The sequence below is a fragment of the Malania oleifera genome, chromosome 11, assembly GCF_029873635.1.
Source record: "Malania oleifera isolate guangnan ecotype guangnan chromosome 11, ASM2987363v1, whole genome shotgun sequence".
Lineage (NCBI taxonomy): Eukaryota > Viridiplantae > Streptophyta > Magnoliopsida > Santalales > Ximeniaceae > Malania > Malania oleifera.
In genome coordinates this window covers 4,333,487-4,347,136 of record NC_080427.1, presented here as the reverse complement: position 1 = coordinate 4,347,136, position 13,650 = coordinate 4,333,487, and the positions used below count along the sequence as shown (strand labels likewise).

The 13,650-nt window shown below is 37.9% G+C and overlaps 1 protein-coding gene across 5 annotated transcripts in view; it reads left to right on the top strand.

Annotated features, from left to right (window-relative positions):
• The window catches only part of LOC131168068 (protein BREAST CANCER SUSCEPTIBILITY 2 homolog B-like), a 31,218-nt gene that overhangs the window by 3,410 nt on the left and 14,158 nt on the right, over positions 1 to 13,650 (top strand). For all 5 annotated transcript variants that reach the window (XR_009140218.1, XR_009140217.1, XR_009140216.1 and 2 more), the window contains exons 7-12: positions 49 to 264; positions 339 to 420; positions 522 to 575; positions 671 to 746; positions 863 to 974; positions 1,058 to 1,129. Coding sequence is in view for 1 of the 5 variants with exons in the window: in XM_058127258.1 (XP_057983241.1) it covers positions 49 to 264; positions 339 to 420; positions 522 to 575; positions 671 to 746; positions 863 to 974; positions 1,058 to 1,129 (612 nt within the window). In the remaining 4 variants the exon portion in view is untranslated. The remainder of the gene's footprint in view (positions 1 to 48; positions 265 to 338; positions 421 to 521; positions 576 to 670; positions 747 to 862; positions 975 to 1,057; positions 1,130 to 13,650) is intronic.

Below are 13,650 nucleotides of genomic sequence, written 5' to 3'. Positions count from 1 at the left end.
GGTTTCTTGAGATGGCCATGATAACATGTTTTAGATACATTTGCATAGATATGAGAGAGAAGTAAATCATGGCCATAATTCTGCAATCAAGAGAATCCTGGAAGGAGATGCGTCACCTTCTTCAATGATGGTGCTATGCATATCTGCTATTCATTCTTGTGATCTGAAGATTGAGACTGTCTGTGGGTCATTTGAGACTGTCCCTGGGGCATTAAATGGGGCTCAAAAGACTGATGCTGCAAAAGTGGAACTAACTGATGGGTGGTACGAAATTGCCAATTTCTACACTTGCACTTAATTGGCATGAGATATTTTTTAAATCTTTTATTTTCTCACAGGTATTCAATTGATGCTCTTTTGGACACATTGCTCTCAAAGCAACTGGTTTCTGGAAAACTTTATATTGGACAGAAACTTCGGGTACTCAAATTGCTTTTTGTGCTGAAGATCTGCCTGATTTATTGACCACATTTTGGTTAGATGATTGACTTCTTGTTTACAATTTCTGCTGTCTTACAAAGATCTGGGGAGCAGGATTGTGTGGTGGCTGGGTTGGACCTGTTTCACCTCTTGAGGTTCTTCCTGACATTAGTTTTGGTTAGGCTGGAAATAATAGAGTTCTCATATCTGTTTCCCTGTAGGCTTTTCTCAGGTACTTTCAATTTTTCAGGTGCCAAAGGCTGCTAGTTTATTTCTGCACATGAATGGTACATACAGAGCCCACTGGGCTGATCGACTGGGATTATGTAAGTGCTTAAGTACCAATTATTTTAAGTAAATTTTTTGTACTCTTCTCATTTTCCTTTGAATGAAGCTCAAATGCAGTTGTGCATCTTGCGTTGTCTGAAATCTTTATTGATAGGTAAGGGTGTTGGTGCTCCTTTGGCACTCAGATGCATCAAAAGTGCTGGGGGTCCAGTTCCCCAAACTTTAGTTGGAGTCAAACGAATATACCCTGTTCTCTTCAAGGAGAGGTAATTTGAATATTGCCTGTTTTACTTTTGATTTGTAGCAATTTTTTGGTGCGATAGTATATGCACATGTTCTTCTCTTTTAGGTTAAGTAATGGGGGATATATTGTGAGGTCAGAGAGGATGGAAACTAGAATGAGGCAATTGTACAATCAGAGGTAACTCCTTTTTCTCCCACATTAAGCTGGCTATGAATTGTTTTATGATTTGAAAATGTTCTGCAATGTACTTACATGTTTTGTTGCACTTCCCTTGATACTGTGAGGTTAAAATAAATTTCCAAGGTATTGTTTTTCTGACCATTTTCTAGCTACGAATCAAAATTTCAGTCTAATGGAATCCTTTGATAAAGTTTGTACCTATGAGCAAACTGTAAATAAGGCCTATATGATCAAGCATTAATATCTGAATTGTTCCATTTCGATTTTTGTTCATATATCTTTGAGAACTAAGAGTTCACATCAAAATCTTTGAAGGAATGCACTTAATTGATATTCATCGTGATTGGAGATATTTGTTGGATTCTTTGTTTCCCATTCTCTTTCTTATTTCTTTTGGGATTAAGTGAATGTCTTATCCTCCTTTTCTTTTATTGTTTTTGTTATTGGTTATATTTGCTTTTAACTGTTATTTGTTTGTTAGTGTTATGTTAGTAAGGGTATTACGATCATTGGCACGTACTTGGCATATATTATAAATAGAAGGACAGACCTATCATTGTGTTTAGGTCTTGCTTCACCAAATACTTGGACTGGGTATGAGAGCAAGATCCAACCAAAACCCTAAGCCTCATGGTCACTGCCAAAACAAACTCTAAACCTCAAACCCACCACCAAAATCAAACCCTAAACCTCAAATCTGCTGTTGTAGAAGATCATATGCACCACCAAAGACCAGAAGAAAGTCCAGGAGTTGTTGAAAATAACACAGCCATTGCTGGAAAAAAAATTGGATGCTGCTGTCCTTTTAGAAACTCAAAGAAATACTTCATATTTTGCACAAAAAACAACCACATAACTCTCCACAAGCTGATCTACTTGTCTGCAAAATTTCAGTGATGGAGAGCTTCCTATGTGATGGCTAGAATCTGATAGCACTGACTCCATGCGCTAGTGCATAAGAGTTGTCTGAGCAATATTTTTGCTCTGATTTCTTCTACAATGCCCTAAAATACTCTCATATATCATAATATGAAGGTATTGATCATGTATTTTGGTTACAATTTTTCCCTTTTTCGATTGTTTGCCCTAGCACCTTGTTAGTGGTTGTTTGATAATGTTAGGGCTGTGTGTTGGTTTCTTGGCAATAGGTGTTCACTTTTTGGTGTTGTGGTAGTCTTATGCTAGTTGATTTGTGATTCATTCGTGTTGGTGACCTTGTCCATGGTTGTTTTGTTTGTTTTGGCCTAACTTTGTTGTTGTTGGTTTAAGTTTGTCAGTGTTGAGATGGAGTCCTTGAATCCCAAGAGTATGTTTCCTTCATCATTGTGCAAATAATGATCTCTTGAAGCTAGATGGAAAGAATTATATACAATGGTCTAAGCCTATCAAAATCTATTTGGTAGGCCTAAGCAAATTAGAGAACTTGTCCTAATCCAGGCCTAGCCACGACAAAAAAGAAAGAAGTGTGGGTTCAAGATGATGCATTGATTGTCTCCTTATTATGGAACTCAATGGGACCCTAGATTGCATGAGTATGCTTGCATCTGGACGGATCATGGATGCAAGGAGATTTGGGATTATGTCAAGCTCTTATATTCTAGTACCATTACACATATGTATGGTCTATCCTTAGAGTACTTTCAATTACAACAGGGATGTATGGGTGTCAGAGTACTTTGCACAATAGGGAGATAGGAGTGTCATTGAGTACTTTGCAGATATGGTGCATATCCATGAGGAGCTTAACATTGTGCAACCCATAACTGTTGACGTTAATGAGATGCAAAAGTAGAGGGAGCATATGATAGTTCTTCGGGGTCTAGCGGGTTTGAAACCCAAGTTTGAGGTGGTCTGGTCCCAAATTCTTGGTAATGTAGAGATGCCATCGTTCGTTGATGTTTATTCTCGCATACTTTGTGCTTCGTCCAGCACACATTCCCCATTGCTTGCATTTAGTGTTTCATCCCTTGGTTTTGAGAGGATTGCTTTCATTACGCAAGGTGATTCTAATTTTCAACCAAGTAGCCATAGAAGTTCTCGAGGTGGTTCAAGTGGCTGTGGTGGAAGAGATGGATAAGGTAGAGGCCCTCCTTGCAAATTCACTCATTGTGGACGAGGTCATAATACGGAGTAGTGTTGGGATCTCCACAGTAAATCTCCTGGTGTCCCCAATGTAGTCACCATAGATCCCACAGGGGGAGTAGCATACAGTATCTATATAAGAGGAGAAGTATTTCAAATTCTAGCAGTATCAAGCATCCCAACAAGCTTCCTTTGCGTTGTATTTCTTGCTCAAACAAGTCACCCTATACCTTGCCTTTCCTCCAAGACTTCTTGTCCTGGCCTTTAGGCTATAGATTTAGTTGCCACTAATCATATCACAGGTACACCTAATTTCTTCTTACCATCTAGTATGCTGAAAACTTACCTCGTGTTATTCTTGTTGATGGGTTCACAACTGCTATTATGGGGACAGGGATTGTGAATCCAACTCCCTATATTTCTTTTCCTTTGGTTTTATGTATTCTGAAATTCTCTTTCAATCTTTTACTAATAGTAAGATTACTATTGTGATATGTGGCTCATATGGAACAAATGTACACCGTCGACAGTTTCCCTGTAACCATCGGCAGTTTGGCCCAGGTGCAGTGAAATTGTCGACGGTTCTGAACCTGTTACTTCGATTGTTTGCTCTCGGTATCTAACTATCGACGGTATCTCTGCAAACCGTTGATGGTTTGGCTCGGTTACCAGCGCTGGTTTTTCAAATTTTGAATTGGGACGTTAGGTTGGTTGTGTTTTAGAGGGAGAGCCTCCGAGAACTTTATAAATACATGTTGTACTATGTAACAAATGGTCTTTGGACAAAAGATAGTGAAAATCACATTGCCGATTGCTCCCGTGGATGTAGGCATTGTCGAACCACGTAATTCTTTGTGTCTTTGTTATTGCTTTCATTATAATCTGCGTGATTGTTATTCTGTATTTTTCACCGTTGAGTGCTGCGTTGTAAGATCAAATTATTCCGCTGTGCATTTGTTTTTCACAATAAATTGGTATCAAAGCATTGTTGTAATGGCTTCTGGAACTTCTTCTGCAAAGTTCGATGTCATTAAATTCGATGGAACGGGAAGCTTCGGTTTATGGAAGAGAAGGGTTAAGGATCTATTAGTGCAGCAAGGTATGGTGAATGCTTTATATGGAGTTCAACCAAAAGACATGGATGAAACAAATTAGAAGGAATTGGAAGCAAAGGCTATGGTGACTATTAGACTTTGTTTGGCTGATGATGTGTTGTATCATGTCATGGAAGAGGATTCTCCTGCCGTTGTTTGGCAGAAACTTGAAAGCCGGTATATGTCTAAGTCTCTTACAAATAAATTATTTCTTAAGAAAAAGTTGTATTGGCTTAAGATGGTGGAAGGTTCAGATTTGAACCAACACATCAATGCATTCAATCAAATTATAAGTGATTTAATGCAGATTGATGTGAAATTCAAGGAAGATGACAAGGCGCTAATGTTATTGAATTCCCTACCTGCGTTTCACACATGAAAACTTGGTTACAACTCTAACATGGGGTAAAGAAACCCTGAATTCGAGAGAAGTAACAAGCACATTGCTGGGATTTCATCAAAGAAAGAAGGTCAATGATGAAATTTCACATGGTGAAGGGCTTGTGGTGAAGGGTAACCATGAACATGGGAGAGGAAAATTCGAGAATGGATCGAATTATAATAAGTCTTGATCTTAGTCCAAGAAGAAGAAGGATATTTAGTGTTTAAGTGCAAGAAAAAGGGGCATATAAAATTGGAGTGTCTAGAATGGAAGAAGGGGAATGCTGAAAAACAAGAGGGTACTTCAAAATCAGCGAATGTAGTAGAGGAAGGAAACTTATAAAGCAGTGATGGTGATATGCTTTCAATTTCAATGGGGTCGGATTGCCTCACGGACTCTTGGGTCCTAGATTCGGCATGCTTTTATCACATGAATGGTTCATCATCTACAGGTCAGTTAATTCTGGTTCCATTATGATGGGTCATTATGTTTCATGCAAAATAATTGGAATAGGAAATGTCAAAGTTAAGATGTTTGATGGTGTTGTGAGAACACTATGTGATGTAAGACACATATCGGATCTATGAAAGAGTTTAATTTCATTGGGCACTTTGGATTGTAACGGATTTAGTTACAAGTCCGAAAGTGGGGTTATGAAGGTGTGTAAAGGCGTTCTAATGGTGATGAAAGGGCAGAAGTTAGCAAACACTGCTAGGCACTATAGTTGTAGGTGGAGCTGCAGTCATAGATTTTGAGTTAGATGACACCGTTTTGTGGCATATGTTTTTAGGGCATATGGGTGAGCATAGGATGAAGGAAATTCATAAGAGGAATCCTTTGAAGGGTATAAAAAAATGCAAGCTGATTTTTTGCAAGTTTTGTGTTCTTGAGAAGCAGAACAGGGTGCAGTTCAAAACAACCACTTACAAGATGGAAGGTATTCTTGACCACATTCATTCGGATGTTTGGGAGCCTGTGAGAGTAGCATCACGGGACGAACATATGTATTTTGTGAGTTTCATTGATGATTACTCATAGAAGGTCTGGGTGTACTTCATGTGGCACAAGTCAGAGACATTTTCAAGATTTAAATTGTGGAAAGCTAAGGTGGAAAACCAGGCTAGGAAGAGAATTGAATGCCTCAAGTTAGACATGGGACTGAGTACGCTGATTCGAGGTTTATGGAGTTCTGTGAGTAGCATGGCATAAGGAGACATTTCACAGTTCGTCAGACACCACAACAAAATGGTGTGGCAGAAATGATGAACCAAACTCTGGCAGAGAAAGCTTGGTGTCTCAGGTTGAATGCAGGGCTAGCGAAGAACTTCTGGGCCGAGGCATTTAGCATGGCATGTTTCTTGGTAAACTGATCGCTAAGGGCATCATTAAAGGGGAAAGTTGCAGAGGAGGTATGGACAGGTAATGTGGTAGACTACTTTGGTTTGAGGGTATTTGGTTGTCCAGCCTATGTGCACATTTCTAGTAAGGAGAGATCTAAGCTTGATGCAAAGTCTAGATGCTACATTTTTCTGGGGTATCAGAATGGTGTGAAATGGTTCAAGCTATGGGTCCAATGGCAAACAAGGTGGGGATCAGTAGAGATGTGGTTTTCAATGAAAAAGTCATAGTGAAGCATATTCAAGAGGAAGATGAAGAGAAATAGAAGCTAGAAAACTGGAGCAGAGATGAGCACGTTGTGCAGGTGGAGTTAGAGACTCGAGGCAATGATGACAATCCTCATATTGCAGGGAGTTCTAACTCGGGAAACCAGCAAGTTGATAGTGTTCCTATACGCAGATCCAAATGCACTATCAGGCCATCGCCCAGGTATGGATTTGATAATCTGGCGTCTTATGCTCTTATTACCAGTTGCAAGGATCCAACTACTTATGAAGTCTTGGCCTAGTCGTCTGGTACTCATCTTGGATTTAGGCTAGGTTTGTGAGAAAGGTGGTGCTTCTTTTTTAACAAAGTTGGGCCATTTAAGAAAACATGCCCAGTGTTTTAACAAGAATGCTATGGGCCTTTCTCTGGATTCAAAAGAAAGCTTTTATAAATTGTGGCTTTCACAGATGGGCTTCGTACCTAAAAAGGCCCAGTGCAAAGATATGGGTGATCAAGCCCTTCCTTTGCATGACCTTATTTCTGAACAAGCCCAATTTCCTAGCCAAAATGTACTTTTGGGAAGGTGGGTACTCAACAAGATGTTTACGAAACACAAAATCTCTCTCCATCTCTCCAAAATAAGTAGAATGGATCAACATTCAAAGGATGATTAGGATGATTTTAATTTGGTTTTGAAAGCAGTTTGTGAAATGATGATAATAATATAAGTGTCAAATTCGCTATTGATTCTGCTTTTGTAGAGGCATTAGAGGAGGCTAGTGTCGCCACGATTTGATAAAAAAGGAGAAGCTAGTTTGTGTAGGAAATCAAGTGTTTCAGGATGTAATTATGAAAAATCTAGGGGTCTTAAGGTGTATGCTTGTTGGGAGGTTGCTATGATGGGTGCGGAAATGAGGAAATTATATGAAGAAAAGAGAGAGCATTCTAGTGAGATAAGGCCAATGATTATAAGGAGATATTTTGAAGGAGAGTTGAGCATTGTGGAAGATACACTTGCTAAAATTAAGGATATAGCAAGTGATGGAGTTAGCAAAGGAAAGGAAACTAAGAAATGGGGAGATATTTTAGATAACGATAGTGATGACGTTAGTGAGTTTGACTGTGATGGTGCTTTGCTGTTGGATGAGATTTAGGAGCAATTGTTTGGGAAGGGGAGATATGGAGGTGATGATCATGTGTGCACAAAATCCCAAGACAAACCTTCCCCTAGTCCAATTAACACTAGGTAAAAGAATTAATTACTCAATAATCTGAAATAATTAGCAGACCAAAAAATACAAAACAATCACACAATCACAAAGTGAACACTAAATTTACGTGGAAAGCTCTTTGGTGTGAAGGGAAAAATCACGAGATCGAAGTTAGCTTCCAATCTTTCATCATGTCAACTAGTAGGTTACAGTAGGTCTTCTACAATTAAAACTAGAGGCATACATCAACTAAATTCATCAAGAACAATAAATTCCTGGCACAAAAATCAACATGAGTTATCACCAACAAAAGGTGGAATCAAACTTTAAGAAAAATGGAGAGGTCTCACTAAAAATTGAGGCTGCTGTCCAAGCCATGAAAATCAATGCAAATGACCTCCAAATGACGATCAACCAACCAGATTGAAGAAAGACAAGTCATGAACATGATATAAAAAATTCAGCTTGATCGGATGATAAATCACCATCTGATCATAACGATAAATCTGACTGTGTAGACATCTCTAACCCCAACTTTCATGAAGTTTTCTTCTCTTCTTTTCCTCTCATCTTTCTCCCTTCTTGGTTGTCACAATGTTGCACGAAGAATGCAGTAACTCTCTGCCATAATTCTCTTTAATTTGCTGCCTTTAATGTCTCCCAAGATGGATCACAAGCAAATCACAATTAATTATTTAATGATCAATCATTTCATGACACCTAAGTGGGCTATTCCAAACCATACAAATCTTCTTCAACTTAGGTATGGATTCCACTTGGACATTAATCAAGACATCCAAGTGGACCAATCACACATACAGGCCATCCTCCACATAGGAGGGAAACCCAACAAATCTCTTCCTCCTGACGATGTGGAGGAATTCATTATACTGGCAATCATGCAACAAGTTTTACGTTTTTTACCTTGATAGGGATTTTGTCATCATGTCTAAACCATTGTCATTGGTGTGAGTCTTTTCAATTTCTAATAAATTAAAATCCAATGCATCTTTAATCAGATGGTATTTCGCATCAATATGTTTAGATCGTGAATGAAAAGTGTGGTTCTTGCAAAGATGAATTGTACTCTAACTATCACAATGCAAAACATACCTTCTTGCTTGAATTTGAGCTCCTATAGAAATCTTTTCATCAACAACACTTCTTTGCAAGCTTCAATAGCTGCAAATAATTTTGCTTCAGTAGTAGAAAGGGCAACACATATTTTTAACTTTGACTATCAAGCCATGGCTCCCCTTGGTGAAAGTAATCAAGTACCCTGATGTAGACTTTCTAGTATCAACATCTCAAGCCATGTTTGCATCTGTATAACAACCAATAATGGTTTCCATTCCTAAAGCAAACACATAAGGAGGTACCTAGGAGATACTTGAGAATTATTTTCACAACATTCCAATGCTTTTACCAGGATTGGAGAGAAATCTACTAACAATACCAATTGCATAAGCTATGTTTGGCCGTGTACAAAACATTGTATGCATCAAACTTCCAACTGCAAAAGCATATGGAACTCTTCTCATCTCTTCCCTGTTTTTCTTAGTGGATGGATATTGCTTAGAACTCATTTTGATGTGATTAGCAAGAGGAGAGCAAACCGTCTTAGCTCTATTCATGTTGAATCTTCTGAGTACTTTCTCAATGTACTTTTCCTGTCATAACCACACGTTCTTGTTTTTCCTGTGACGAGTGATTTTGATGCCAAGGATTTTCTTTGCTGGCACCAAGTTGTTCATGGAAAAAGACTTAAATCATTCTTTAAAATTTGTCAATCTTAGATATATCACGACAACAACTAGCATATCATCAACATAGAGCAATAAAAGAAGAAAATCACATTAGAATATCTTCTAATAAAAAACAATGGTTAGAAGTAGTTTTCCTATGACCATGCTGCTCCTTGACTAATTCAAACTTCCTACACCATTGCTTTAGTGCTTGCTTCAAGCCATACAAACTCTTTAACCTACAAACTAGATTTTCCTTTCCTTTCACTTGAAAACCCTCTAGTTGCTCCATATAGAACTCTTCTTTCAAGTCACCATGGAGAAAAACAGTCTTCACATCCATCTGCTCTATCTCCAAATCCATACTAGCTGCTAAATCAAGCATCATTTTGATGGATGACATCTTTACAAGTGGAGAAAAAATATCATTGAAGTTAATTCCATGTTTTTGGTTGAAACTTTTCACAACCTTGTACATAAATCTTCAATTTGTGTACCCATTTATTCTTTAAAGCTCTTTTGCCCTTGGGCAACTTTATCAACTCAAATGTATGATTTTCATATAGAGATTTCAACTCTTCTTGCATTTCCTTCAACCTCTCTTCTTTTTGCTCATGTGTTATAGTCTCATTGTAACACTTTGGTTCTCCTTCAATAGTGAGCAAGATGTATTCATGTGGGGAATACTTGCTTGAGGGTTGGCGGTCATCTGGTTCAATTACCTCATCATTGGCTGCAAGTGGATCCACATCACATGGATTACCTCGATCATCATATGCAACATCACCAACCTAATCTAAACTCGTACTAGGAGGAATTGGGATCTAAATCAACCAAGTCACCACAATTTGTCAACAACCTTTTCAATGTCTTCAATGGTCTGGTTTTCAACAAACAAACACCCTTGCTTCTGATCAATTTATTCTTAAATAAATCATATAACCTATACCCAAAAATGTCAAGCCCATATCCTAGAAAGATACATGGCTTCATTTTTGCATCAAACACTTTCAAGTGACTGAAGGAAACATCTTTCTCACTCCAAACTCTTTTTGGTATGTCATATCGTAAAAGAATGCATGGAAAGAGATTTATCAAATGGATTTGCTATACTCAGTGCCTTACCCCAAAAAATTTTGGGCAAATTAGCATGCGATGACATGTATCTCACTCTCTCTGCCCAAGCCCTATTCATCCTTTCTGCCCAACTATTCAAATGAGAAGTTTTTGGAGGAGTTTTCTGATGTCGAATGCCTTGAGATTTGCAATACTCATCAAATGGCCCAAAATATTCACCATTGTTATCTGATAGGATGCACTTCAATTTTTTGGTGTCTCTTTTTTGACACTAGCTTGAAATTGCTTACGTACAAACACTTGGTCTTTGGCTTTCAAGGTGTACACCCATACTTTCTTGGAATGATCATCAATAAAAGTAATAAAAGTAACAAAGTACAATGCACCACCTAGTGTTCTAGTTTTATAGGACCACAAAAATCTGAATGCACCAAATCTAAAACATTAAATTTTCTAAATGAAAAAGCACTTTTAAAGGAAACTTGTTTTGCTCCCCAAATAAACAATGTTCACAAGACTTTAGAGACGTACCTTTCATTTTTTGAAGAAGTGTTTTTTTTTCGGCTAGAAATTCAAGCCCCCTTCTAACTCGTGTACCCAAGTCTCTTGTGCCACAACTTCAAAATTGAATCATTCTCTAATGTATTAACCATGCTCTTGGAGAGCTTTGCCTGCATCAAGTAAAGTGTAGAACACTTTTTCCTTCTAGCAATAACCATAGAACTTTTAGTGAGCTTCTGCTATCCATCACTAAAGGTGTTATAGTATCCCTCACCATCAAGCTTTCCTATAGTGACTAAATTCAGTCTAATGTCTGAATATGCCTCACATCGCTAAGAATTAACATGTTGCCATTGTTAGTTTGCAAGCATACATCTCTTATGCCAACAACTATGGATAAACCATCATTCCTCATCTTCACAACACCAAAATCACCAGGTTTGTATGATAAGAAGAAATACAAAATTAATTTCAATATTATTGAAGAATTTTTTAGAAGAAGAATGACCATTCTTATAAATTTCAAGAGACACGATTACAAGATAAATAGTAGAGGAAGGCCACCAAATTAGGAAGGCTACAAAATCAGCAAATCAAATCACCACAAAATCAGCAAATCAAATCAGCAGATCTCTAGGCTAGAAAACAGGAAACTGAAACTACAAGAAACTTAAATAGTAATTTCAGATTTTAAAAAATAGAATTTCCTAATTTATTCCCTCGAAATTTGAAACCCCACCTCAAGTTGGAGCGTAGTAATCTATCATGCCCAACTTGCTTACAAAGAGCTCAAAACTAGGTTTGAAAAGTCCTTTGGTGAAGATATCGGCTATTTGTTGAGTAGTAGGAACAAAAGGCATGCAAGCAGCTCCACTATCAATCTTCTCTTTAATGAAATGTCTGTCAATCTCTACATGCTTCGTGTGGTCATGTTGTACTGGATTTTGAGCAATACTTATGGCAGCTTTGTCATCATGTTCACCGGCATTCGCAGCTCTTCGAGAATTCTCTTCAGCCATAGCATCTCACAAACTCCGTTAGCCATAGCCCTATATTCTGCCTTGGCACTGCTCCTTGCAACCACATTCTGGTTTCTTGCTTCGCCATGTGACCATATTTCCCTAGGCATAAGTACAATATCCTGACGTGGATTTCTTGTCAATAACTGAGCCTACCCAATCTGCATCAGTGTATGCCTCTATATTCTGTTGTGTGGTTTTCTGGAAGAGTAAACCCTTGCCTGGTGTACTTTTCAAGTATCTAAGAATCCGATAAACTGCTTTAAGATGTTACCCTTCTGTACCGAAGAACAAAACGGAGTTAAGGACAGTTTTGGAGATTGAAACAATTTGTATAGGTGCTCTAATTGCTTCTTGGTAAAAAGGACTGCATCTGAGTTTGTAGAAGGCTCTTGAGTCTCTTCAGTAGTGGCTTGGTAGGCATGATTGTCACTTTTGGATTTTGGCTTCCAATTTGCTGGTTTTCCATGAAGCTTCCAACACGTCTCCTTCGTATGCCACGGTTTTTTGCAATGCTCGCACCATGGTTTCTTATACCCATTGAGTTTTGTAACGGTGAGATGAAAGGCTGAATTCTGGGAATAGTAATCAGCAGATGCATACTTGGGAGGATTGGGTGGAATGGTTTCGGAAGTACTGGAAGAACCGGTGGGATTTCTTTGGGTGCCGGTCATCGCCTACTTATACAACATCATCAAAAGAAAAGAGCACGGGGCTCTGATACCATGAAGGATTTTTTAGAAGAAGAATAACCATTCTTATTGAATTTCAAGAGACGATTACAAGATAAATAGTAGAGGAAGGCCACCAAATTAGGAAGGCCACAAAATCAGCAAATCAAATCAGCATATCTCTAGGCTAGAAAACAGGAAACTGAAACTACTAGAAACTAATAGTAATTTCAGATTTTAAAAAATAGAATTTCCTAATTTATTCCCTAGAAATATGACAATTATCATTAACAATAACAAAACCATCAGATCTAGTAGCAACCATGTCCTTATCTTCATCCGTCTTATCATTTTTTTTTTCTTTTACTTGTTCCTTCGTCCACTTCCAACAATACTTCTTTATATGTCCTCTTTTACCACAAGCAAAACATTCAATATCTTTCCTTGATAGGGACTTGCATCTAATTTTATTACAGTATCTAGGACCTCTGCTTTTGCTTCTCCCTCTGTTTTCTATGATAAGAGCTTCTAGTTGAAAGGATGAAGAACCTGTAGTTTTTCTTCTTCTATCTTCATTTAGTATACTACTTTTCGCCAAACTCATAGACAACTCCTTCAGGGGCTGAGTTTGTGATAGATACCCTCAGTGTCCTAACTATTTGGTAAAGAACCAAGAAGCCGTAAATCTTGCACCTCATCATCAAGGGAAATTTTCATAGAGGCCAATCGATTTATGATTCCTTGTATTTCATTCAAATGATCAGTAATACGAGTACCATCCTTGTACTTCAAATTCATAAGCTTTTTTATCATATACAAATTATTTCCCCTATTTTTCTAGCATTAGGCTCATCCAACTTTGCACAAAGTGAATGTGCATCAATTTCATTAGCCACATGGTTATGGACATTATCATCAACCCATTGCCAAATGTAACCACATGTCTATTTAGCAAGTTCCAATCATCATCAGTTTTATCACTAGGTTTGGCTGACTCACCAAGAATAGAAGCTTGATAATTTTGGCAATAAAGTAGATCCTTCATTTTTCCTTTCCAAATATGATAATTACTTCTGTTTAAACTAATCATTCTGCTAGTGTTCACCTCCATGATTATACACCGTCAAAGCT